Raw genomic sequence first — 27862 nt, 5'->3', positions numbered from 1 at the left:
ATGGTTCAAGTGTAAAATAAACTACATTATTGTGCTTGCGGCAGAAATGCTTTTTGGACTCCAGGAGTTTACATCGGAAGACTTGCAAAGGGTACGGCACCATAAGAATGCTCGCCCTCCCAGACTCTCCAGATCTGTTTAACTTTTTTTTAAACAGAAAAGTAGTTTGATTTAGCTTATTTATTTACACACACACAGGCTCCGTTTTCATCCTGTTTTCATCCCTCACAGTAGGTGGCGGCATGCACACTAAATTGTGCGAACGCCAATATACCATAGAATAAGGAAAAGAAGCGGCGGCAGCAGAAGACTCGATTCATGGTGGACATCCCATCGTTTCAACCGTTAACTCGGGAGAAGCCGAGTTAAAATGGTTGATATTCGACCGGAGAAGCATCCTCAAACTCACTTTAACGTCGTCAACGTCGCTCTTGCAATGTAGGTTCTTTGTTTTTCCGTGGGGCAATGTTGATAACGCGAACTTGGCTACTCAGCTAGCTTGCTAGCTAACCTGGATTGTTTTGACTCTCGAGGGGCTAGCTAGCTAGCACCTAGCATTACCTATTTAGCTGGCTGGTTAGCGAAACAATACATGCAGTTCTGCGATAAGGCGTAGTTGGCTAGCAATGTTTCTAGCCAGCTGTTGCTAGATTCATTTAAATCGTGAGCAGCTGTTGATCTCGTGCTTTATTTTTTAGTTAGCTAAACTATGCATGGTGGTCGTTTCCATTATTAAAAACATCAGGTAACGTTATTGCTAACGTTACATTGATATAGGCGGGTCATCAATGCAGTTTTTCGCCCGTCCGGACTCTGCTCATCTGCGTTTGCTAACATACGTGATGCATAGCTAGTTAGCTTAACCACTGACTTTTAGCATATTGTCTCGTTTTACGACCCTGTAAATGTACTTAGTTGTAGTTTGGTACATTTTGGAATATGAGATTGAGAGTATGTGACAATTCATCACCCTTCTTGCAGGGCACAACTAATTACGGTTAGCTAGCCGCTGCCAACGTTGGTTTGGCGAGGTTATTAAAGTTCATGTCATGAACGCCTGGAGCCCAACAAACCGTTAATATAGTGTAACTAGCTTGATGTCGGGCTAGACTTGAATAGCTGTGCTAACTTAACCCTCAACATAACGTAATTCGGTGCCTGTATAACCATAGTTCACACCATTTCGGTTATGTAATCATAATGCGAATTGGTCTTGTTAGCTAACGTTACGTTTCCAGTCATCATGGGCATTGCAAGATGGATGTGAATTACTAAATGATGTAGCTAGAAAATTGTACTCTTGGTACAGTGGACCTGTATGTTTCATAATTGCATGTTCAAAAGGCCATCTGAAAATGAGGGCCAGGGGGATGGGATCTCAGAGCTCGTATGAATCAGTTCTATATGTAATTCAATGGATGGGATATCCACTCCGTCAGTGTCTGCCTGCAAATGGAGGACCGCACAGCCTCTCTCAGACCCATAGCAGGAAATGACTAAATCAAAAGTATCCTCGCTGTCAAGAGGGGAGAGAACACATTTTTAACTTTGGGCTCGCAAAAGATTAAGACTGGCTCTTACTTCATAAACCACTGTGGCCTGCTTGAGCTCAAATTTCGTGTCCCCCCCCACCCTCATCAAAGTTTCCCATCCCTCTTATAGGGTGTCCACCTATTCTGCCACCTATTCACCTATCCACCTATTCACCCAGAGTGGGTGAAAACACACATTGGTGATAATATTTCACCTTATGTTATAAAATACATTTTTACCAAGACATGATTATTCGTGTTCTAAATCACTCAGTGGGGTCTCTAACATTTCGTTAACATTCTATCCAAGAAGTTGGATTTCATAACCAAATCCATCCGACAAACTCCGACGTAGCAGTGCAGGTTTCTCGTAACAACTTTGGAGTATTTTACATTTTGTGGTCATCGTCTTCAAAGCAAAATTACCATGACGAGCTGTATTAAATGTAAAAGGTTTGGGAAAATAAAAAGCTTGGTATATGCCAGTGGAGGCTGCTGAGGGGAGGACGGCTGGAACATATCGAATACCGTTCCATTTATTCCTTTTCATCCATTACCAAGTGCCCGTCCTCTCAAATTAAGGTGCTTACTAACCTGTTTTATGTGCTCTGTTGACATTTCAGAGATATGCTTGTTTTTGTGAGAAATCTTTAAAAATGACATTTAAAAATATATATATATAAAAAGGATATATGAAAAGACGGCATGTCTCAAAATCGATATCAATCTTACCGCTATATTGTTTAATGTCCTGCGATTCGAGAAGAAATATGAGTTCAACGGGAAAGTGAATATGTTAGGTAGCCAGTAACCTTAATTCTTGCGCAGAATCCAGCCTAGCTGGTGTGATTTATTTAATATTTTCCACTTTTGTCTGGCCTCTTGATTTTAGTCAACCTAATTCTGTCTATCCTACAAGGGTAAAATCGCCAATAATTTTTGAACGGATTATGATAGAGACATGAGGTTTGAACCTTTGGTTTTCTTTATAGGATTATCTACACAATTAACATTTCACCCATTGGTCAAAAGCTGCATTTTTGATTGGGCGCTATTTATTAGCATGTTTTTCACATGGTAGGTTAAATATAACCAATCTGTCTTACAGATCATGTGAAAGGGCAAAGGCAAGCATCATGATCATACACCACTTAACTAACTCATCAATATGACATGAATGCTTACAGTATTTCAGGTCGATGCATGTACAAGTTGGGATGCTTGGCTGTGCGGCAAATAGATACATTGCTAGTTTTAAGAGTTGAATTATATTTTTCTTTTTAATGTCAGCTAATTACTTTTACTACGTCTACGATCGGAATAAGTTTTTGCCCCAGAAATACTGATCCAGAGATCATTTTATTGCTATTTTGCATGTCTGTAACTCTTTTACCATGTAACTGTTACTGGATGTCTGTTTCCATTATCTCTATTTCCATTATGAAATATTGCATCAAATGATATAGGGATGTTAATGGGTATCCATTAATCGGTTAGCTGCCGAAAATACATTTGACCGGTCATGCTGTCGTTCTATAGGTTAATTTGCATAATGTAGTGGAATTAAGTGAAACGGAATAGCCTGTCAGACAGCGCGAGAGAACCTCGGAAAGCTGCTACTGGAGTGAAACGTGCTTTTATAAGCCCAGTCGTTGCGCATGGACGCAAAACAGAGGTCAGTGGTGCGCAAACAGTAGGGAATAGATGGATGTGGTATTTTTATTTTATTTAACTAGGCAAGTCAGTTAAAAACAAATTCTTATTTACAATGACGGATTAGCTCACATTCAACATTTGATCTAACAAAGTGAATATTTGGCAAATCCGTCATGATTCATGTATTGTAATAGGCCCACAATGTGGTCAATAAAGTTCGATTTCAAAATATATTTTGCTGTTTTCAATGCGTAACATTTAGAAGCTGTCCGGTTTCAGTGACTGCTAAATGCCGTTCGTATAAGCTGGTTAGTTAGCATATAGAAATCGGTGGTGTGGTAGTCAGTCATTTTTAACTGTAATGCAGTTGATTGATGACAAAAACATCAATATTTATTGTGGTTGACATCCAGACAAGCATTATACTTAAGGCACGAGTGGGTGTGGTATATTGGCCATAAACCACAAACCCATGACGTGCCTTATAGCTATTATAAACCGGTTACGTTTATTAAAACAGTAAAAGCAATTGTTTCATCATACCTGTGGTATACAGTCTGGCTGAAAGCTGTGCTATATCAATCAGAATTCAGGGCTCGAACCACCCAGTTTATAATCCTATTTTTTTACCTCAACATATACTGAACAAAAATATAAACGCAACAATTTCAACAATTTTACTGAGTTACAGTTAATATAAAGAAGTCAGTCAATTGAAATGAATTTGTTAGGCCCTAATCTATGGATTTCACATGACTGTGCAGGGGTGCAGTGTGGGCCTGGGAGGGAATAGGTCCACCCACTGGAGAGCAAAGCCCAGCCAATCGGAATGTTTTTCCCCACAAAATGGCTTTATTACAAACAGAAATACTCATCAGCACCCCCCTCAGACGATGCCGCAGGTGAAGAAGCCAGATGTGAAGATCTTGGGATGGCGTGGTTACACGTGATCTGCGGTTGTGAGGCCAGTTGGCTGTACTGCCAAATTCTCTAAAATGACGGTGGTTTATGGTAGAGAAATTAACATGACATTTTCTGGCAACAGCTCTGGTGGACATTCCTACAGTCAGCATGCCAATTGCACACTCCCTCAACTTGAGACATCTGTCGGTGTTGTCAAAACTGCACATTTTAGTGGCCTTTTGTCCCCATCACAAGGTGCACCTGGGTAATCATGCTGTTTAATCTGCTTCTTGATATGCCACACCTGTCATGTGTATGGATTATCTTGGCAAAGGAGAAATGCTCACTAACAGGGATATAACCAAAATTGTGCTCCAAATTTGAGAGACAAGCTTTTTGTGCATATGGAACATTTCTGGGATCTTTTATTTCAGCTCATGAAACACATGGGAGCAACACTTTACATGTTGCATTTTATATTTTTGTTCAGTGTAGTTTGAAATACACAAACAATAGCCAAAATTTGGCAAATTATATGTCGGGGGGGCAACAAGGACCCTCGTGATCTTTCCCCCACGGAATCTTCTTCCCATGCGTTTCCATGGTATTTCCATTGTTTTGGTTGAGTTCCATTGACCTCTTTGCCTAATCTATTGCGCAACAAATAACAATTCTAAATGCAAAGTTGTGTTAACTGTTTTTATGGCCACAATTCAAAAAAGTTATCAGTCTTGCCATAGGTTTTCCAGTAGATTTAAGTCAAAACTGTAACTCGGGAACATTCACTGTCTTCTTGGTAAGCAACTCCAGTGTAGATTTGGCCTTGTGTTTTAGGTTATTGTCCTGCTGAAAGGGGAATTAATTTCCCAGTGTCTGGTGGAAAGCAGACTGAACCAGGTTCTCCTCTAGGCTTTTGGCAGTGGTTACCTCTATTCTGTATTATTATTTTTTTATCCTGAAAAAATCCATGTGGAGATGTAGTCATTCAAAAATGATGTTAAACACTTACTGCACACAGTGAGTCCATGCAGATATTGATTTTATTTAACTAGTTAAGCCAGTTACAAACATATTCTTATTTACAATGACTGCCTACCCCGGACAATGCTGGGCCAATTATAAGCCGTTCTATGGGACTCCCAATCAAAGCCGGTTGTGATACAGCCTGAAATCGAACCAGGGTCTGTAGTGACACCTCTGTGCCTTAGACCGCTGTGCCACTTGGGAGCCCATGTGACTTGGCAAAGTTTTACTCCTGAACTTATTTTATGCTTGCCATAACAAAGGGGTTGAATACTTATTGACTCAAGACATTTCAGCTTTTCATTTTTTAAAATTAATTTGTAAAAACAAATCAAAGCATCATTCCACTTTGACATTATGCCGGGGTGGCAGGTAGCCTAGTGGTTAGAGCGTTGGACTAGTAACCGAAAGGTTGCAAGATCAAACCCCTCTGCTGGCAAGGTAAAAATCTGTCGTTCCACCCCTGAACAAGACAGTTCCTAGGCCGTCATTGAAAATAAGTATTTGTTCTTAACTGACTTGCCTAGTTAAATTGTGTGTTGGCCAGTGACTCTACATTTAATCCATTTCAAGTTCAGGCTGTAACACAACACAATGTGGGTGAAGTCAAGAGTGAGTACTTTCTGAAGACACAGTAAATTAGTAGGCTATATGTAAAGGCCACATTTAAATTGAGAATAGTCTGATGGGTGAGAATATTATCAAGTGCTGGTCAAATTACAGATCAGAGATTGATGAAGTGTGTGCAGCCTGCGCAAAGAAACAGCAGAGTGCATGGGTTTCATGCAACTTGTGCATTTTACATTTACTGTACTTTTCACTGCATTTGATACATTCAACAACATGATGAGAATATTCCTTAAAATGTGAGACAAATAAATGGGTTGAGTGAGAGGACAAACTGGTGTCTCAAAGTGTGCACAGTTCCTACGTAATTTCAATGCACATTTGACTTAAAGATGAGTCTTCAACTATACAGTGCTTTTTTTTAGCTCTCCTTAGCTGTGCCATTAAGGAACTAGAGTCGTCACACTTTTAGTTGCTTTGTTTGGAACACAGCCCTGCATCCCCGCCATCAAGCAATTACTGTTGTTTACACAATCAAAAAATGTGGCCATTTTTAAATCGCTTTCTGAGTCACTTGGGCATCATTTGAAAGCTTGTTCTATTCCCAACATGACTAGCTAAGTTATAAAATGCGATAGACTTTCACAAGTCTATTCAGAGAAACGGGATTGTAATTTGTGCATTCAGGTGTGTGTTCTGTTGTGAATTTTCATCACACTAGACAAACCGGGCTCATTTGGTTGAAAAACAACCCCGGGTATGACGCCATGTCATCTTGTAAATGTACATCAAAAACGTTGACACTGTATATGACATGCGTTTTATGATGTGAAAATGTGAAGTACACATTTGGCCTCTCGGGTGTTTGGCTGCTTGTATGACATCAAAGCGGTATTTATTATAATCCTCAACTTCTTATCCTTCAAAATACGTAGTCTTCTTAATTTACAGCATTTCCCTAACTCGGGACAACAAAAAGTGACAAAGTTGCCCAATTAGCAGGAACGATGGGGCAACTTCTTGTCGCGTGCGGTGCTCATGTTCAGCACGGCTATCCGTTTTAGCATGTTACTGTACAGCCACCGCGTTCCAATTACACAACTGTAACCAGTATCACTTTCATTGATTGGTATGGATATTGACCTTTATATTAGGGCTGGGAATTGCCAGGGACCTCATGCGCCGATACGATATGTATTCCGATTCTCACTATTCTTTACATATTGTAATTTGATATTACAATTATATTTTCCAAGCATTTTGCTCACTATGTCTGCTGCAGAGAGATGAGAGAGCATGAGAAAATGAGTTTTGATCAGTCATGGAAATTAAAAGCACTGAACATGTTGGCTCACTATTTAAAAAGGAGAACAAGCTATAGGATGAAAAAGACCAGCGTTTTGTCGCAGGTACAGCCCATTTGGCACTAGCTAACGCTATGTAGCAACAACAAAAAATGTCAAAGTATCTATATAGTATAGTCCAAAAATAATATCACTTAGTGTATCGATTCCCCCTTCCCATCACTATTGTATATAATCGAGTGTATATTCATGTGTATTTATTTTATTCTCATGTACTTTTTTAATTTTCATGTATTTATTTTATGACTGATTTGATTTAACCTATGAAGCTCTGAAAAAACAGCTAGGTGCATTAAAAAAATGTATATTTTGCCAGTTTTCTTTGTCTGCGTGCTATCATTTTATAGCACCTCAGGCTCACTTTTTGCTCCCTCTCTTCTCCCTATCTTTCTGTGCCCCTGTCCAGTCATATTAGTGTGTATCTTGCCGCGTCGGAGCCATGTTGGTGAAAGACAAGCTGGAGGCGGTGCTGAACGTGGGGCTGCGTGTCCCCAGCATCATGCTGCTGGAGGTACTTTACCGCTGGGATGTCAGCTCCTTCTTCCAGAAGATCCAGAGAAGCAGTCTCAACAACAACCCCCTCTTTCAGTACAAGTACCTGGCTCTCTACCTGCACTATGTTGGTCAGTACCACCCTGCTCCAGTGCTGCTCTTTGAGTGGTCATTTATAGCATTTGTACTTTTCAACAGCATATTTTGACAAAAGCACCCATCCACTTCTAAAAAATGTGAAAATTCATTTTTAAAAGCTGGCGTTTCTTTCTATATTAGCCCATATAACATTTAAAGTCGCCTCTTCATTGTTGACGTTGAGACTGGTGTATTGCGGGTACTATTTAATGAAGCTGCCAGTTGAGGACTTGTTTCTCAAACTACACACACTAATGTACTTGTCCTCTTGCTCAGTTGTGCACCGGGGCCTCCCACTCCTCTTTCTGTTCTGGTTAGAGCCAGATTGCGCTGTTCTGTGAAGGGAGTAGTTCACAGCGCTGTACGTGATCTTCAGTTTCTTGAAGGCCAGTTTTATTGCTTCTTTAATCAGAACAACTGTTTTCAGCTGTGCTAACATAATTTCAAAAGGGTTTTGTAATGATCACTTTGCCTTTTAAAATGATTAGCTAACACAATTTGCCATTGGAACACAGGAGTGATGGTGGATTGTAATGGGCCTCTGTACGTCTGTAGATATTCCATAAAAAAATGGTTTCCACATACAATAGTCATTGACAACATTAACAATGTCTGCACTGTATTTCTGATCAATTTGATGTTATTTTAAAGGACAAAAACAAGGACATGGGCTAACACGCCCACTCCTCTAAAGCTCTCTCCACCATCCTGCGCACAGACTGTGTGTGTGTTTGTGGGGAGAGATTATTTTGTTTTACCCTTCCATCTTTCCCCTAATCGGAGTAAACTAATTTACAACATCTCTTAGGCTTCTGCTTCCAGTTTATCCGTACTATATACATTTTACAGACACAGTGTAGTTTACAATAGTTATCTTTTGTTTGTTTTTAGTCCCATCCATCAGCTCCACTCAACCACTCTCATCTATCTCTGAACACCATCTATTTGCCATACATTTTTCAACTGTGCTGTGATGTTTCACAAAAGTTCCAAACTTTTGTACATATTGTAACTTAGAGAAATATTTTTGCTAAGAGTATTATTATATTATTAATCGATTGACCTTGACTTTTAAAATCACTCAGCCTTGCTATTTGCAGTAAATAGCCCATTTTTAATGATGTTGTAATCGTCAGATTAGTTCTGTTTGCACTTTCCGTTTTGGAGTGGCCAATAAAAGCTAGAAATGTTGTCAGCCTATAGGTTGTTTGGGCTGTAGTGCTGCAGTATCACTCGTGTGCCCTGACCTGGAAAAACACTGCAGTCAGTTTTTCATGGTTGGGTCTCATGCATATGAATGTAATTTATGGACTATTTAAGTGATAATGGAGGGGGGCTATGCGTTCTATGGAAAATAATATAACACGATGTGGAAGGTGTGTAGCATGTCGTGACACTGAACCTTCACGATGTTGCATTGTTTTCTAGAGAGCGCGTTGAGCCCCCGAGTTCATTATCCCGCTTTTACCATAGCTATAATTTGAAATGTGTTCATTTTTGCCAGTAAAAATGTGTTTGGCATCCACTGAAATAGTTACAGCTGGTAACCAGGCAGACTTGCTAGTTTAGCTAACCTAGCTAACCAAACCATCAGTCCTCGCTTACTATGAAAATCAAATGAAACAATTAAACCTTTAATTTCAAGAGCAGCTCGAACATAGAACACGTGAGAATGAACTACAGCCATTGAATTTTACAGTGCTTTATAGGGAAATAATTCACGCGTTTGAATGCCCATTCAAGCCAATTAAAAACTAGTATTCAACAATGCCATGGTATAAATGCATATCGTTTTAAGTTCAGCTAAGCATTTTTAAACCTACGACTGTCTTGAATGGCGTTGCATTTGAAATGCGTTTAGGTTTGTCGTAGATTTAGCTCAGACAGGATAAAAGCAGTGACACGAGGATAAAGTCTGACATTTTGTAGTCAGCGTTGACTGTAAGGGTGAACATGCTTCTGCTACGTTTTGTATTTCTAATGGCATGTCAACATGGGCACAGACAGTATTTCTGATTCAGTATGTCTATGCTCTGCTTGAGAGTGGGCCTGGCCCACTAAGAGCTCAGTGAAGGCAGGGTGTTGGCTGAATGCTTGTTTCCTAATTAAAGCATGGCATGGCCTGACCTTAGACATCTGCTGCTGCAACTGTCTGCCTGCAGTCGGACACTTTAAAAAAAAAAACGTTCTCATCATGGTGAAACTTTGGCTCAGACACATTTTCCTCTCCTTTGTAATTTACCTCTGCTTTTTTCCACCATCCGAGACCCAAATATTTTAATGGGACTTTCCGTGATGCTCAAGGTGGTATAATTAACCTTGAAATGTGCACAGAAGAGTTAAAGGAAAGATTCACCCATTTTGAATGCATTCACCCATCGCTCCGAGATGCACAAATACGATACAACATTCAAAATGGGTGAATCTTTCCTTTAACCAATACCATGCACGAATTGTATACTGTTTTGCACGGGGGGCTGGCCCGTGCAGGGAGTAGGAGAACAAAGTCATCCCCTCCCCCCTCAAAGAAGCCGTTCTCTTTCCAGGGGAAAGGAGTGGACAAGGCAAAGGCCATGATGACCAGCTCACAGGCCTAGACTATAATGCAGTCACTAGATATGCTAATTATCAATGGGAAGGAATTACATATTTTTTAAATATATATTTTTACTGTAATTTTTTTATAATGTTGTGTGTGTACAAACTTTCCTTGACCTCACCAGTGGTCTTTTTAGTGGCTTTGCATACTTGGCTGAAGTTTGTGGGTGTGACAATGAGGCTGGTATTTGCTGACGAACACACTGGGCAGCAGAGAACCGTGGACTGGACTGAACCTCAGTGTGTGTGTGTGTGTGTGTGTGTGTGTGTGTGTGTGTGTGTGTGTGTGTGTGTGTGTGTGTGTGTGTGTGTGTGCTGCTGATGTCTCTCTTGGAAAGAGGGAGAGCAGGATATTCTCAAATCTTTTAACTGTATTTCTAGGTTTCAGCAAATATCTCATTTTATTAGCATTTTTCATCATTTTGGCTCTTGCTGTAGACTATTGCTGTAGACTATTGCTGTAGACTATTGCTGTAGACTATTGCTGTAGACTATTGCTGTAGACTATTGCTGTAGACTATTGCTGTAGGCTATTGCTGTAGGCTATTGCTGTAGTCTTTCTCTAACTGTGTTGCTTATGGACGATTAGGGGCAGTGTATTTATACTGCCAGCACTGATGATTCTTCCACATCGGTCCACTCTTTGTCCTGTCTGCATGACTTTGCATAGCAAATGGCTCTGGATCCATATGGCTGTGGATCAACAGCTATGTTTTATTGCTGTCTCTGCTGTTAAACAAGTCCTTCTCATCTGTGTTGTGTTGGCTTACCCAATGCAGGCCAAGGAACAGGATGTGCTCTTGCTAATACACATTGCTGCACCTGACCATGGCTGGAAGGCTTTTCTATGAGCACTATACAGATACTGTCAGGCCCATCCCTCCCCTATGGACCCATGAATCAGTAAGCCTAGCTAGGCCAATATCACCAGGACGGCTATATTCATTTTGTGAAATAGTTTGCCCCAGGCACAGGATAAATGTTTTTATTTGAATGCACCTTTTTATAGTCAGACTTCATTATTTTCACTATCTGCACACAGGGCTTAATGTTCCCTCAGCAGTGAGCGTGGCTGGGGAGCACGTGACTTGAGTTTGTCAGGTGGGCATAGGAACCTGTAAGTTGGGTCTGTTGGGAAACTGGGCCTCTACTTTTTCTATTCAGGCCCTGTTAAGATTTTTGGCCTCCACCAACGCAGCACACGTAAGGTGACAATGACTGAGTGGTCTAAGACTGTGTTCCTGACTGGCCGTAGCCTCCCTCCCTCGGGGGCGTGGGTTCTGAGAGTGCAACTGCGAGCAGGAGCCTCTCCAACCAAAGCACCCACACATTGTTAAACACACTGACTCATATTCACCACTGCAGGAAGGTGCTAGGCTACTAACCAAACACCAGGCTCTGTAAAGTAAGAGCTTGCACTCTTAAGATTACAGTATGGACTTCTTCTTTCAGTCAAGGTTTTATCTGGTTCTGATTGTGTTCGAGGCATGTCGTCAGCAGAGCTTCCTCTCCCGTTGTACCGCCACACTTCTCTGTTTTCTGCTTTGTGATGGTTGTGACTGAGCATCCAGACCAGAACAGAGGCTCATAGATAAGCCTATTGACAGCAGTGACGTGACGGCCTGGCCGGCTTGTAGAATATAGCTCCATCCCCTCCTCTCAGGATTACATAAGCAGCATCCGGTGGTGGCCACAGGCCGAGGAGAGAGAGGGAGGGTAAAACTGCCCACACAAAGCTCTAATCTCCCGTCCCCGTCACCCTGGCTGCCTGTCACAGTGAGGCTGGCTCACCCTGACTTGGCCACACACACCACTGGCTCGGAACACTGACTCCAGTCAGGGCCCATGGCACTTAGACTGAGAGGTTCATAATCGTTTTGGTTTTCATGGGAGGTAGAATCATATCAGTATCTGTCTGTGTAGTTGTTGTCATGCCGGAATGATTCAGTCCACTGACCACACTTTCAAGCCTCAATGGCTAACTAGCCTCCTATCCCCCACTGTTGTTGTCATGCTCCCTGCCCTTTATTGATTGTTTGACCAGGTTAAGTTGCATGTTTGACACACACACACACACACACACACACACACACACACACACACACACACACACACACACACACACACACACACACACACACACACACACACACACACACACACACACACACACACACTGTCTGTGCGCAGGATGGTGGAGAGAGCTTTAGAGGAGTGGGCATGTTAGCTGTCTGCTAATGGAATCCCCAGGATGGATTGGCTGGGTGGATCTGTTGCACGCTGGGTCCAGGTCGGCCAATCGAGTCCCTGGCGTTTTGGTGCCTGTTGATTTGTCTGGAGGAGAATCTTAATGACATACTCCTTGTATCCTCTCCCATCGCTGCCGCCTCAAAAGGAGGGACCTCTGACTTTTTCCCCCATCTAATGGATTTTGAGAAGTAGGTGAAGAGAGCGAGGACACAAGGAGTATGCAATTGAGATTTTCCCGAGGACCGTTTTCCGCTGACTCCACTAAACCAGGCAAGCCACGCTCAACCAAGATGGCGGAGGGCAGGCAGGGTTATTGGTTTCACTGTCCTCGTGATAATAGAACTCATCTGAGATGGTTGAAATAACAGTTAAGGATTATTCAAGAGGTGAATGCCAGTTAGACAGTAGTGGACGTCCGTGTTAATAAACTATTCCTTAATATGTGTGAGACCAACAGCAGCTGAAGCAAGCACATATATTTTTGTCCCTTTAAAAAAAGCTGTGTTTGTGCATTGTTCCACTTCATGGCTGTACTGTACAGACCCCTCCTGCCTTCTGTGATTCACTGTCCTGACTGTCTCTGCTCTGCTGTGTGTCAGGTTACATCCTCAGCCTGGTGCTCCTGACTCTGCCTCGTCAGCACCTGGTGAAGCTCTACCTGTACGTGCTCACTGCCCTGCTGCTCTTCGCCGGACACCAAGTCTCCAGGTGAGAGAGAGACACATACTACAGGAACTATAGCTAAAATAATCCTTGACACGTCAACTTGTTAGCTAGGAGCTACGTGTATTCAGAAAGATCATTTAAAAGCCGTTAAGTGTTGCGATTTGAAGTTCTGTTTTGTAGTTGTTCCATAAAACTAGAGGTCGACCGATTTAATCGGAATGGCCAATCGGAAATCTGTATTTTTGGGCGCCGATTTAAAAAAATATTATGTTTTTTAGACCTTTTATTTAACTAGGCAAGTCAGTTAAGAACACATTCTTATTTTCAATGACTGCCTAGGAACGGTAGGTTAACTGCCTCGGGGCAGAACGACAGATTTTCACCTTGTCGGCCCGGGGGATCCAGTCTTGCAACCTTATAGTTAACGTTCCAACACAATAACGACCTGCCTCTCTCTCGTTGCACTCCACAAGGAGACTGCCTGTTACGCGAATGCAGTAAGCCAAGTTAAGTTGCTAGCTAGCATTAAACTTATCTTATAAAAAACAATCAATCACAAATCATTAGATAACTACACATGGTTGATATTACTAGATATTATCTAGCTTGTCCTGCGTTGCATATAATCTGACTGAGCATACAAGTATCTAAGTATCTGACTGAGCGGTGGTAGGCAGAAGCAGGCGCGTAAACATTCATTCAAACAGCACTTTCGTGTGTTTCGCCAGCAGCTCTTCGTTATGCGTCAAGCATTGTGCTGTTTATGACTTCAAGCCTATCAACTCCCGAGATGAGGCTGGTGTACCAAAGTGAAATGGCTAGCTAGTTAGCGTGCGCTAATAGCGTTTCAAACGTCACTCACTCTGAGCCTTCTAGTAGTTGTTTCCCTTGCTCTGCATGAGTAACGCTGCTTCGAGTGTAGCTGTTGTCGTTGTGTTGCTGGTTCGAGCCCAGGGAGGAGCGAGGAGAGGGACGGAAGCTATGCTGTTACACTGGCAAAACTAAAGTGCCTATAAGAACATCTAATAGTCAAAGGTAAATGAAATATAAATGGTATAGAGATAAATAGTCCTATAATTCCTATAATAACTACAACCTAAAACTTCTTACCTGTTAAAAGGAACTATCAGCTTTCATATGTTCTCATGTTCTGAGCAAGGAACTGAAACGTTAGCTTTCTTACATAGCACATATTGCACTTTCTTCTCCAACACTTTGTTTTTGCATTATTTAAACCAAATTGAACATGTTTCATTATTTACTTGAGGCTAAATAGATTTTATTGATGTATTATATTAAGTTCAAATAAGTGTTCATTCAGTATTGTAATTGTCATGATTACAAAAAAATAAAAAATAAATCGTCTGATTAATCGGTATCGGGGTTTTTGGTCCTCCAATAATCGGTATCGGCGTTGAAAAATAATAATCGGTCGACTTCTACATAAAACAGTTACCGGTATTACAGTAGTGACTTTCTGACCATATTATGATTCTGGCTCCGGACTATTGGTGGCTTCTACTGGCCTTGATTGTGCTTTAACACTTGTTGAATTCTCTTGAGGCGTGGTTCTATGTTTTAACCAGGGAGGACAGAAGACAGCAGGTGGGACTGCAAGAGCTGAGCTCTGACTGTGTTGTCTTCGTGTTTCAGGGATTATGTCCGCAGTGAGCTGGACTCCGGGTACGAGGGACCGCTCTACCTGGAGGCGCTGTCCATGAACCGTTTCTCCACCGCCCTCATAGGTAACTAACTAAACACAGTCCCACCTTCACCACCACCCTCACAGGCAGCTACAGGGCCTTCAGAAAGTATTCACACCCGTCCACTTTTTCCACATTTTGTTGTGTTACAGCATGGATTTAAAATGGATTAAATTGAGATTGTTTGTTTTTTGTCACTGGCCTAGACGCACTATATCCCATAATGTCAAAGTGGAATTATGTTTTTAGAAATGTTTACAAATGCATATGAAAAGCTGAAATGTCTTGAGTATGAGTATTCAACTCCTTTATGGCAAGGAGTTCAGAAGCCAAGTTCAGAAGTAAATATTTCCTTAACAGGTCACATAGTAAGTTGCATAGACTCACTCGTGTGCAATAATAGTGTTTAACATGATTTTTGAATGACTACCTCATCTCTAACCCACACATACAATTATCTGTAAGGTCCCTTACTACAAAGACACAGGCGTCCTTCCTAACTCAGTTGCCGTAGAAGGAGGAAACCGCTCAGGGAATTCTAAACAACGAATTGACAGTGAAAAGGAAGGGAAGGCTGTATAGAATAGAAATATTCCAAAACATGCATCCTGTTAGCAGCAAGGCATTAAAGTAATACTGCAAAAACATGTGGCAAAGCAATTCACTTTTTGTCCTGAATACAAAGTATTATGTTTGTGGTAAATCCAATACAACACATTACTGAGTACCACTCTCCATATTTTCAAGCATAGTGGTGGCTGCATTATGTTATGGGTATGCTTGTAATCGTTAAGGACTGGGGAGTTTTTCAGGATAAAAAATAAATGGAATAGAGCGATGCACAGGCAAAATGCTAGAGGAGAATCTGGTTCTGCTTTCAACCAGACACTGGGAGATTTAATTCAGATTTCAGCAGGACAACTACTTAAAACACAATGCCAAATCTAAACTGAAGTTGCTTACCAAGAAGACAGTGAATGTACCTGAGGGGCTGAGTTACAGTTTTGACTTGAATCTACTTGAAAATATATGACAAGACCTGAAAATGGATGTCTAGCAATAATCAAACACCAATTTGACAGCGCTTGAAGAATTGTGAAAAATAATGGGCAAATGTTGCACAATCCAGGTGTGGAAAGCTCTTATACAATTACCCAGAAAGAATCAGCTGTAATCACTGCCACAGGTGCTTCTACTTAGTATTAACTCAGGGGTGTGAATACTTCTGTAAATGAGATTTCTGTATTTCATATTCAATAAATTAGCTACAATGACTAAAAACGTGTTTTTCGCTTTGTCATTATGGGGTATTGTGTGTAGATGGGTGAGAAAATAATACATTTAATCCATTTTGAATTCAAGCTGTAAGACAACAAAATGTGGAATACTTCAATGGGTATAAGTACTGTATGAAGGCACTGTAATTAAACAGTCCCACCTTCACTACCAACCTCATAGTTAACTCACTAAACAGTCCCACTGGGCCACAGTCTCACAGGTCCCATACCAGCCTCTTACACCCCCACACTTCTCTTACCCCACTTTCTGAGAATCTATGAGTCACTTTGTAGTCGCCCTAAAGTCTGCTTTTACTCGATAACATGGTGATTGTACACTTCATCACTCACAGTATTTTATGTATATTTTCATCCACATCCTATTTTCTTCTACATCCTTTTATCAATCCAACACCTATCTTTGTCTCAGTCTGCTCTGTTTTTCTTCTCCCTGTCTGGCCATTGTTCAATTCTAACGGTCTTCTGAGTGCTCGAGCTAGTTTTATTCGCCCTAGAACCTTTACAGACAAAGGAAAAGGCCGTGTTCCTTTGCTTCATCCTGTCAGGCAGAAGGTAGGCGGCTGAGGAGCGAGGGGAGGAGAGTTCAGGAGGTTGGCAGTGGGTGCTGTATAATCTGACGATCTGAGGTGCCGTTTGCCGCAGAGCTCCTCGCTCTCTCTCGCTGCCAAAGGTGCTTCTACAGAGTGAGAGAGGGAGTGACCACAGTCTCCCGTACAATGGGAGCGCACACAACTCAGACAGGCCTCTGTCTTTCCCCGCGCTCTTGCTCTCTTTTTCTTGCTCACTCATTGACGTATTTCTTGTTGTGCTGCTTGTCGTAAGCGTGTCAGGTGTTCTGTAGTGCGACTAGTGTCTGTCAGGTTTTATGTTACCGAGGTGTGGGTTCTGCCTTTTCTGAAAATACAGCCGGCCCACAATAGTGTTAGCTTGAGAGCTCAGTGAAAACCCGAAAGCCCAAAAGGGGAAGAAGTGAGTGTCATCATGAATAAGGAAGCCTTCCTGTGAAATGACTGGCAGTTATGCAATGATCTGTTTCTGTTGCTGAGAAGATTCATCCTTCTCTGTTACTAAACACTGCTACTTGGACCATTTGAAAACAGGAGCGCCCTTAGATGTCTTCCAGTGATTGTTTTCAAATGTACTTTTACTGTTGAAAAGTAATATCCCAAGTATAAATACAGTAAAGTACAGTCAAATACAGTAAAATGCTTGTGCGTCTAGTTCTGACAGTGCAGCAATATCTAACAAGTAATCTAACAGTTCCCCAACACCTACCAAATGCACACAAGTCTAAAGGGGTGAATGAAAATATGTACATGTAAGTATATGGCTGAGCGATGCCCGAGCGGCATAGGCAAGGTGCGATAGATGGCATAAAATACAGTATATACACATGATATGAGTAATGTAAGATATGTAAACATTATTAAAGTGGCATTATATCAAGTGTATTGTATAAAGTGACTAGTGATCCATTTATTTATAGGTGGCCAGTGATTGGGTCTCAATGCAGGCAGCAGCCTCTCTGAGTTGGTGATTGCTGTTTAGCAGTCTGTTGACCTTGAGATAAAAGCTGTTTTTCAGTCTCTTGGTCCCAGCTTTGATGCACCTGTACTGTCCTCGCCTTCTGGATGGTAGCGTTGTGAACAGGCAGTGGCTCAGGTGGTTAATGTCCTTGATGATCTTTTTGACCTTCCTGTGACAACGGGTGCTGTAAATGTCATGGAGGGCAGGTAGTTTACCCCCGGTGATGCGTTTGTGCAGACCTCACTACCCCCTGGAGAGCCTTACGGTTGAGGGCGGTGCAGTTGCCGTACAAGGCTGTGATACAGCCCGACAGGATGCTCTCGATTGTGCATCTGTAAAAGTTTGTCAGGGTTTTGGGTGACAAGCCAAATTTCTTCAGCCTCCATAGCGCTGTTATGCCTTCACCACACTATCTGTGTGAGTGGATCATTTCAGTTTGTCTGTGATGTGTACGCCAAGGAACTTAAAACTTTCCACCTTCTCCACTGCTGGCCCTCCAATGTGGATAAGGGGGGCGCTCCCTCTGCTGTTTCCTGAAGTCCCCGATCATCTCCTCTGTTTTGTTGACGTTGAGTGAGAGGTTGTTTTCCTGACGCCACATTCCGAGTGCACTCACCTCTTTGTAGGCTGTCTAGTCGTTGTTGATAATCAAGCCCATTACTGTTGTGTCGTCTGCAAACTTGATGATTGAGTTGGAGGTGTGCGTGGCCACGCAGTTGTGGGTGAACAGGGAGTACAGGAGGGGGCTGAGCACTCACCCCATGTGGGGCCCTAGTATTGAGGGTCAGCGAAGTGGAGATGTTGTTTCCTACCTTCACCACCTGGGGGTGAGATGTGTGTTTTGTTAAGTAAATCAGGTGTTAAATGGGGTGAAAATGACTGATCGATGATTCCCTTTGGCACAGTGTGCTGACTTGGCTTGGGACAGTTGTTGAACTTTGGCCTTTTTAGGTTCAATCACATAAGTACTTTGGGTAAGGCTACTCTCGATGCACATTCAGCCATGAGTCCTGACTGCTGTACTGCACAGTTGCTTTCTAGGGACACTCGAATCTTCACCATGTTCTGCAGGCGGGTCGCAATGAGGGTTCATGTTTTCCCAGTAACACAGGAGAGCAGTAGGCAGGGACCTCTTGGCCTAGGCCCTAGAGCGTTAGGGAACATGCTGCCTCCAGCCTCAGGGACGTCACACTCCAGCTCCTGGAGACAGACTGGATCTGACGTTATGGCTTCACTGTGTTTCATTCCGTTTCTCATTTCTCTCGCGCGTGATGACTAGTCTCTTCGCTTTCTAGTGCCGTCACATGCTTTAGCACTGTGTCATCAGAGTTAACTTGGGGCACGTAGCGGTCAAGATGCACGTGTTCCGGGCCTCATTGAACTCTTTGAGATGCCCTTTTTTTTGCCCTTATTTGTCCTCGAGGGCGTCGCACATTTTGACTCCGCAAGTCAGATCTTGGAACACTCGCCCTTTTAAGATTCAGCTGTTCCATGTTACTACACAGTTCAGATACGGTGTGTGTTCCTATAGACTGGGCGTTCACCTGCAGTGTGTTAACCCCGTCCCTCCTGTCCCCCCACCTCTCTCTCTAGCTCAGCTGGTGGTGTGCACCCTGTGCTCCTGCGTCATGCAGACCAAGAGGATCTGGTTGTTCTCTGCTCACCTGCTCCCCCTGGTGGCGCGCCTCTGCCTGGTCCCCCTGGAGACCATCGTGTTCATCAACCGCTTCGCCATGATCTTCACGGGGCTCGAGGTCATCTACTTCCTGGCCTCCAACCTGCTGGTGCCCTACAACCTGGCCAAGACAGCCTACAGGGAGCTGGTGCAGGTAAAATAGTCTGCGTGGCACTGAATTATTTCCACGCCAGCTAAGTGTCTGCTGGCTCTAGACTGGAGGAGATTCAATGACTACTCGATCACCCGATTGTCACTTTTCTTTCACACACAAGACTGCAAATCTATCAGTTTGCTGCTGTCTCTGTGTTTTTATTTCTCATAGCTAACAATATCTGTGGCATCCTCTATTCCATGTCCTCCTGTGCCCAGGTGGTGGAGGTGTATGGGCTGCTGGCTCTGGGGATGTCCCTGTGGAACCAGCTGGTTCTGCCCGTCCTCTTCATGTGCTTCTGGCTGGTGCTGTTTGCCCTGCAGATCTACACCTACTTCAGTAGCCGCGACAAGCCCACCTCCAGAGAGAGGTTGCTCTTCCTCTTCCTCACCAGGTGGGACAGGGCACTGCTTCCTAGAACAACTAGAAACCCTTTTCCCTTCTCTCGTGGAATCCGAGAAGTTGGAAACCCAAGTCGACCTGTTTTTGACGGAACTTTTGCACGACATTATTTAATCTGAAGTTCTACAATTTCAGTCCTTTTATTATGTCTGTCTGTCGTAATCAAAGAGAATGTGACGTGCCATCTATCACAAATACATACATGATCTCTGAATTGGTTTAGTGTGTTTTCTTACGGTCCCCTTCTCTCCCTGTCCCTTCAGTATTGCAGAGTGCTGCAGCACCCCCTACTCCCTGCTGGGCCTGGTCTTCACCGTGTCCTTTGTGGCGCTGGGCGTCCTCACCCTCTGCAAGTTCTACCTGCAGGGCTACCGGGCCTTCATGAATGACAACACCATGCATCGGTCAGTCAGCCGCATTCTCATTCAGCCCATTTTATGTTGTGTGTTTATGCCTGTTAAGTGTGTTATTTGACCCATAGCTTGAACAATGAGGAATCTTCTTCTTGTTTTTGACTGACTGACTGACTGACTGACTGACTGACTGACTGACTGACTGACTGACTGACTGACTGACTGACTGACTTTGACTGACTGACTTTGACTGACTGACTGACTGACTGACTTTGACTGACTGACTGACTGACTTTGACTGACTTTGACTGACTTTGACTGACTTTGACTGACTTTGACTGACTTTGACTGACTTTGACTGACTGACTGACTGACTGACTGACTTTGACTGACTGACTGACTGACTGACTGACTGACTGACTGACTTTGACTGACTTTGACTGACTTTGACTGACTGACTGACTTTGACTTTGACTGACTGACTGACTGACTTTGACTGACTTTGACTGACTTTGACTGACTTTGACTGACTTTGACTGACTTTGACTGACTGACTGACTGACTGACTGACTGACTGACTGACTGACTGACTGACTGACTGACTGACTGACTGACTGACTGACTGACTGACTTTGACTGACTGACTGACTGACTGACTGACTGACTGACTGACTTTGACTGACTGACTGACTGACTGACTGACTGACTGACTGACTGACTGACTGACTGACTGACTTTGACTGACTTTGACTGACTTTGACTGACTGACTGACTTTGACTTTGACTGACTGACTGACTGACTTTGACTGACTTTGACTGACTTTGACTGACTTTGACTGACTTTGACTGACTTTGACTGACTGACTGACTTTGACTGACTGACTTTGACTGACTGACTGACTGACTGACTGACTGACTGACTGACTGACTGACTGACTGACTGACTTTGACTGACTGACTGACTTTGACTGACTGACTGACTTTGACTGACTGACTGACTGACTTTGACTGACTTTGACTGACTTTGACTGACTGACTGACTTTGACTGACTGACTGACTGACTGACTGACTTTGACTGACTTTGACTGACTGACTTTGACTGACTGACTTTGACTGACTGACTTTGACTGACTGACTTTGACTGACTGACTTTGACTGACTGACTTTGACTGACTGACTTTGACTGACTGACTTTGACTGACTGACTTTGACTGACTGACTTTGACTGACTGACTTTGACTGACTGACTTTGACTGACTGACTTTGACTGACTGACTTTGACTGACTGACTTTGACTGACTGACTTTGACTGACTGACTTTGACTGACTGACTTTGACTGACTGACTTTGACTGACTGACTTTGACTGACTGACTTTGACTGACTGACTTTGACTGACTGACTTTGACTGACTGACTTTGACTGACTGACTTTGACTGACTTTGACTGACTTTGACTGACTTTGACTGACTGACTGTCTTTGACTGACTGACTGACTTTGACTGACTGACTTTGACTGACTGACTTTGACTGACTGACTTTGACTGACTGACTGACTTTGACTGACTGACTTTGACTGACTGACTTTGACTGACTGACTTTGACTGACTGACTTTGACTGACTGACTTTGACTGACTTTGACTGACTTTGACTGACTTTGACTGACTTTGACTGACTTTGACTGACTTTGACTGACTGACTGACTTTGACTGACTGACTGACTTTGACTGACTTTGACTGACTTTGACTGACTTTGACTGACTTTGACTGACTGACTGACTTTGACTGACTGACTGACTGACTGACTTTGACTGACTGACTTTGACTGACTGACTTTGACTGACTGACTTTGACTGACTGACTTTGACTGACTGACTTTGACTGACTGACTTTGACTGACTTTGACTGACTTTGACTGACTTTGACTGACTTTGACTGACTTTGACTGACTTTGACTGACTGACTGACTTTGACTGACTGACTGACTTTGACTGACTTTGACTGACTTTGACTGACTTTGACTGACTTTGACTGACTGACTGACTTTGACTGACTGACTGACTTTGACTGACTGACTGACTGACTGACTGACTTTGACTGACTTTGACTGACTTTGACTGACTTTGACTGACTGACTGACTTTGACTGACTGACTGACTGACTGACTGACTTTGACTGACTGACTTTGACTGACTGACTTTGACTGACTGACTTTGACTGACTGACTTTGACTGACTGACTTTGACTGACTTTGACTGACTTTGACTGACTTTGACTGACTTTGACTGACTGACTGACTTTGACTGACTGACTGACTTTGACTGACTGACTTTGACTGACTGACTTTGACTGACTGACTTTGACTGACTGACTTTGACTGACTGACTTTGACTGACTGACTTTGACTGACTGACTTTGACTGACTGACTTTGACTGACTGACTTTGACTGACTGACTTTGACTGACTGACTTTGACTGACTGACTTTGACTGACTTTGACTGACTTTGACTGACTTTGACTGACTTTGACTGACTTTGACTGACTGACTGTCTTTGACTGACTTTGACTGACTTTGACTGACTGACTGACTGACTGACTGACTGACTGACTGACTGACTGACTGACTGACTGAAAGCACCACATTATTTATGAATCTCTCTTTCTCTCTCTGTCTCTCTTCCCCCCCCCTGCTCTGTCTCTCACCATCTCAGGGGAATGACGGAGGGCATCACGCTACTGATCCTGGCTGTACAGACGGGTCTGATTGAGCTGCAGGTCATCCACCGAGCCTTCCTCCTCAGTATCATCCTCTTCATCGTGGTGGCCTCCATCCTGCAGTCCATGCTGGAGATAGCTGACCCTATCGTACTGGCTCTGGGGGCCTCACGGGACAAGTAAGATACTCGAGGCTGAGTTGGAAATGTCTCACTACTTTGACCAGGGCCTAGGGTTGTGCGATATCCAGATTCATAAGGTCCTTTAGTTTCTCTACCATACCGGGTTATACGGTATTACCAAATATGCACATTTTTTTCAATATATGTATATTTTACAAAAAATAAGCACAAAACCATTTAGGCAACGGGGATCTTGATCCAGGAGGGGATTGAATGTCTCTGCTGTAACCAAGAAGCTTGATCTTGACATCTAGCAAGTTAGTCAACCAAATGCATAGCTGAAGACCTGCGCTGGATATAAATAGATTTGTTATAACTTATAAGCGGTGGCGCAGCATGCAACCCCCGCGAGGCTTTGAAAATCACACGGTATTGAAAATGATATACGGTATATCGCCCAAGCCTACCAGGGCTTGTCATCCACAGCGAGAATGAAAAGATCACTAGCATAATATGAAAAGGCCTCACTTTCACATGGAAGTCCGTCCAAAATGCCACAACTACATGATTCAGTGCAACACAACTTTATTAGGCCACTCAGAGTGGCGTTGTCCTAGTAAAAGCTCTGTCGGTTGTCGCTCTGTTCAGGAGCCTGTGGAAGCACTTCCGGGCCGTGAGCCTGTGCCTCTTCCTGCTGGTCTTCCCAGCCTACATGGCCTACATGATCTGCCAGTTCTTCCACATGGACTTCTGGCTCCTCATCATCATCTCCTCCAGCATCCTCACCTCACTGCAGGTACACACACACACAAACACACCTCAAGCTCTGTCGCCATGGACACACCCATACACACACATACACGCTGTAGTCTGTCCAATTCAAGAGTTCCTTTTAGCCGCCGGTGCACTGGATCCTTTGCCCGTTTGTTTGCAGTAATGACATAAGAACACGTCAACAATGTTTCATAATGTAAGGTAAGATGGCTTTTCCGTTAGCGCTGAGATATATTGCACAGGTCCGTGATGGGGATGAGACGGGCACGGTAAGGACTGTATAGCTCCCGTATCTGTGCCTGCTATTCCCTGGCCACCTGTGAGTATATATTCCCTGTGAAATATGGAAAACCCTGTGGGGCTTCAGCAACCCAACATATCAGATTGTTCTGAAATGGTTTCTGTAGTAGAAACTGATAAGATCAGCATTCCAGCAACTTTGTTTGTTAAAATGGGGTTCTGGTGCGTTGACTATCTGTAATAGAAAAAAAGGAAGGCCGCAGACCTTACTAGTTTTGTTCTATATATTACCTGTGATTCTAACCCTTGACCCCCAACTGCTTGCCCCAACGTGAGAGTGACCTTTTGTGTTGAAACAAGTGAAACGAAGCACCCACACTCAATGTCCTTCTCCCCTAGGTGCTGGGCACCCTGCTAATCTACATCCTGTTCATGGTGGAGGAGGTCCGTAAGGAGCCCGTACAGAACATGGACGACGTCATTTACTACGTGAACGGGACCTACCGGCTGCTGGAGTTCCTGGTGGCGCTCGTGGTGGTGGCCTACGGCGTGTCTGAGACGGTGTTCGGGGAGTGGACGGTGATGGGCTCCACCATCATCTTCATCCATTCCTACTACAACGTGTGGCTGCGCGCCCAACTGGGCTGGCAGAGCTTCCTGATGCGCCGAGATGCCGTCAACAAGATCAAGAGCCTGCCCACCGCTTCCGACCTGCAGCTGGAGCAGTACAATGACATCTGTGCTATCTGCTATCAGGTGACAGAGCGTGTGTGTGTGTGTGTGTGTGTGTGTGTGTGTGTGTGTGTGTGTGTGTGTGTGTGTGTGTGTGTGTGTGTGTGTGTGTGTGTGTGCATGCTGTTTTATAGGTCACCAATATTGTTCTGATAAATGTGTTTTATAGCCCTCTTCTGGTACGAAGGGGTTCAATGCGACCTAAGGGGATGTGAAATTCTGGTAACTTCCTCAAAATTCCCAGGTTTTCCAGACATCCTGGTGGAGGTATTCCAGATGTTTTTCTTATTCCCTGCTGATTCTGGCAATCCTCCAACTGGAATTTTAAGAAAGTTACCTAAACATTAAAAAAATGATAAAATGATAGGTTAGTTTTAATGAGGATGTGTACTGTGATATATTTCCACAAAGCATCATCAGGCATTGGACTCTTCTGTGGTTGTCTGTAGCCCTTCAGTAGTTAACCAGTATTCTGTCTCCCTTTCCAGGACATGAAGTCTGCCGTCATCACCCCCTGCAGTCACTTCTTCCACGCTGGCTGCCTCAAGAAGTGGCTCTACGTACAGGAGACCTGCCCCCTCTGCCACAAACAGCTGAAGAGCCAATCACAGCCCGCCAATGCCACCGCTGCCCCCGCCCAGGACATTCTTCCAGCCAATCCCAACCCAGCAGAGGCTGGGCAAGGAGAGCCAGTGGCCAGTGTGGCCGAAGAGAACAAAACAGTGACTCAGAACGGTGTTCCGGTTGAAGAGAGCCAAGCCAGATCCTCTTCCTCCCATGCTAACCCTGACCCAGAGCCTGAGGGCCAGGCAGAGGAGGCAGGTCCGTCACAGGGCTCAGGAGAGTCATGTCTCAGGCATCGCCAGCCCCAGCAGTCTGCCACCTGCCCTGAAGCAGCATCATCCACAGCATGTGCAGCTGACCTCCAGTTAGAACTACAACGGCCTGCCAGCCCCTGCTGCCTCTGAGCCTCGCTCATGCACGCCTCCTCACACACAGCTAAAGACTATTCATCCTCAAGTGGCTAATACGTACGACTTCGCCATGACAGGTGAACTGTTGGGCTTTCCCTATTGCCACTATCCAACACCTTCCCCTTAACAAACTCTTCTCTATTTGTTGCCTGTTACTTAAAGTATGGTCTTAAATGTCATTCATTAACATTTCATGGTTAATTCATTTAATTCAAGTACATTTCATGGTTATTAATCCTATAGGATTTCATGTATGAAATCTGAAGCAGACTTGAGTGATGCCATACTGAACCTCCATATAATTTCACTGAGAAATCAGCATCGATTTCTCTCACTTAGCATCAAAATAAGTCCGTAGCCGTGCATGAGCCTTGGCTTGTGCTAGCCGGAACGGCTCATAGGAGCAGGACCCTATCTCCTGTTTCTGAAGCGTGAGGTAGGTCGATGTACACCCCCTGGACAGGACGCTAGTCTATCCTCAATCGATCTCTTAAACTCTTGAGTGCCAAGCAGAGACTAATTGGTGTTCCCGTTTTTTAATCTTTATCGTATGACTCGGCCGGGTATCAAACTCACAACCTTCCAATCTCAGGGCGGGCAATAACAACACGGCCACTGAGTTAGATGGACTACAAAATGCAGCTATTTGACAGTACAGTATAATGACTGTCGACATCTATCTAGTGTAAGGCAAACAGTCCAAATATAACATTTGAGATTTCATTAACTCGTTTGACATATTTCACACACCTTTCCCCCTCTTTAGTCCACCTACGTTAGTTAGCTCACTATTTTGCCACTCCCAAGTGTTTTCCCTCCCTCACCTTGGTGATCTGTTGCACAACAACCTTACCAAGTAAGGGCACAGGGTGGGAAAGGCGCTGTGTAGGTCGGAGACACAAACACACACCGGATGTGTGGTTGACATTCCTATACTGAAGAGAACGGACATAGCACTTGACGTAGAAGCTTTATACGCACGCTTAGGCTTGCACGCTGTCACCACCTGGTAGCTGTAGGAACGTTTATTTTCATGATATGTAGCCCACGTGTTATGACATTTGCACTAATGTCATTTATAGCGACGTTCCAAAGTTTTTTTTTTTGTCAGGTACTAAATATTTTTGGTTTGTATGAGGAAAGACCTATAAATGTGTGTGTATATAACCGTTCATATATTATATGAAAAGGACTTTTGATATGCCTCTGCCATAAAGTGTTAAAGCTGCACCGCCCAAATATGAAGTGATCTGAGGCTTGTGTGAACACTTCAGTGTCCTCTATAGGTATAAGTGTGAAGGGTTGAAGGTCACAGATTGAGAGAGGTTGTCAGCGCTGAATTTACCTTCAACAGTATTTTGTTGGGCATTTGTTACAGCTTTGAGAATGAATACATGTTATGTATGATCAAACTTGCAAATGCTCCATTTTTAAATTAAGTTGTAGCGAGTTGGTGGCTTTAGCACATTTTCTTGAAGGTAAATTGTGAGAAGCGGCTAAGAGTGTGAATAGTATTTTACATACATCATGATATTGGCATTTGAAGAGGACTTCTTTTAGCATTTGAAATGCTTTCCTGTTTGGGATTTTGTTTCTTTGTGTTGAAGACCTACAATTTAATTCTGTTTTTTGTTTTGTTTGTTTTTATACAAAAAGAATGACATGCTCTGTGAATGCTGAATTCCAGTCAAGTTTCTGTATTGTTTGGTGAGAAATTTGCCTGGTGTCGCCTTTTATTGTACAAAATTGAATGTCAAATAAATTCCACCATCCAACCAATTTTAACCTGCAGCCTGAACTCGCTCTTAATGTTGTTCATTTGATTATTCAACATGGGGATGAATAAGCCACAACCTTAAGCATCACCAGGCAAGCACTATCGTGGCTGGAACCTAATCTTGCATAGCTAGACCTTAATGATTGCGGAAGTAAGCAGTCTGCCTCGAGACAAGCTGGAACCAATCATTTATATATACACTAGATGACTGATAGGGGGTGCTAT

At 43.3% G+C, this 27862-nt stretch overlaps 1 protein-coding gene across 1 annotated transcript; it reads left to right on the top strand.

Annotated features, from left to right (window-relative positions):
- Nucleotides 1-240: 240 nt before the first annotated feature.
- Nucleotides 241-27645, top strand: LOC123999898 (RING finger protein 145-like). The gene is made up of 11 exons (XM_046305923.1): nt 241-438; nt 7452-7668; nt 13123-13231; nt 14843-14934; nt 19311-19546; nt 19765-19940; nt 20212-20352; nt 23015-23197; nt 23789-23936; nt 24554-24910; nt 25375-27645. The coding sequence occupies exons 2-11, from the start codon at nt 7485-7487 to the stop codon at nt 25852-25854; spliced, it is 2106 nt and encodes a 701-aa protein (XP_046161879.1). The 5' UTR covers nt 241-438; nt 7452-7484; the 3' UTR covers nt 25855-27645.
- Nucleotides 27646-27862: the final 217 nt, after the last annotated feature.

Source organism: Oncorhynchus gorbuscha, linkage group LG16 (genome assembly GCF_021184085.1).
Source record: "Oncorhynchus gorbuscha isolate QuinsamMale2020 ecotype Even-year linkage group LG16, OgorEven_v1.0, whole genome shotgun sequence".
Lineage (NCBI taxonomy): Eukaryota > Metazoa > Chordata > Actinopteri > Salmoniformes > Salmonidae > Oncorhynchus > Oncorhynchus gorbuscha.
The sequence above is the reverse complement of the archived record's forward strand: the minus strand, read 5'-3'. Positions and strand labels throughout refer to the sequence as shown.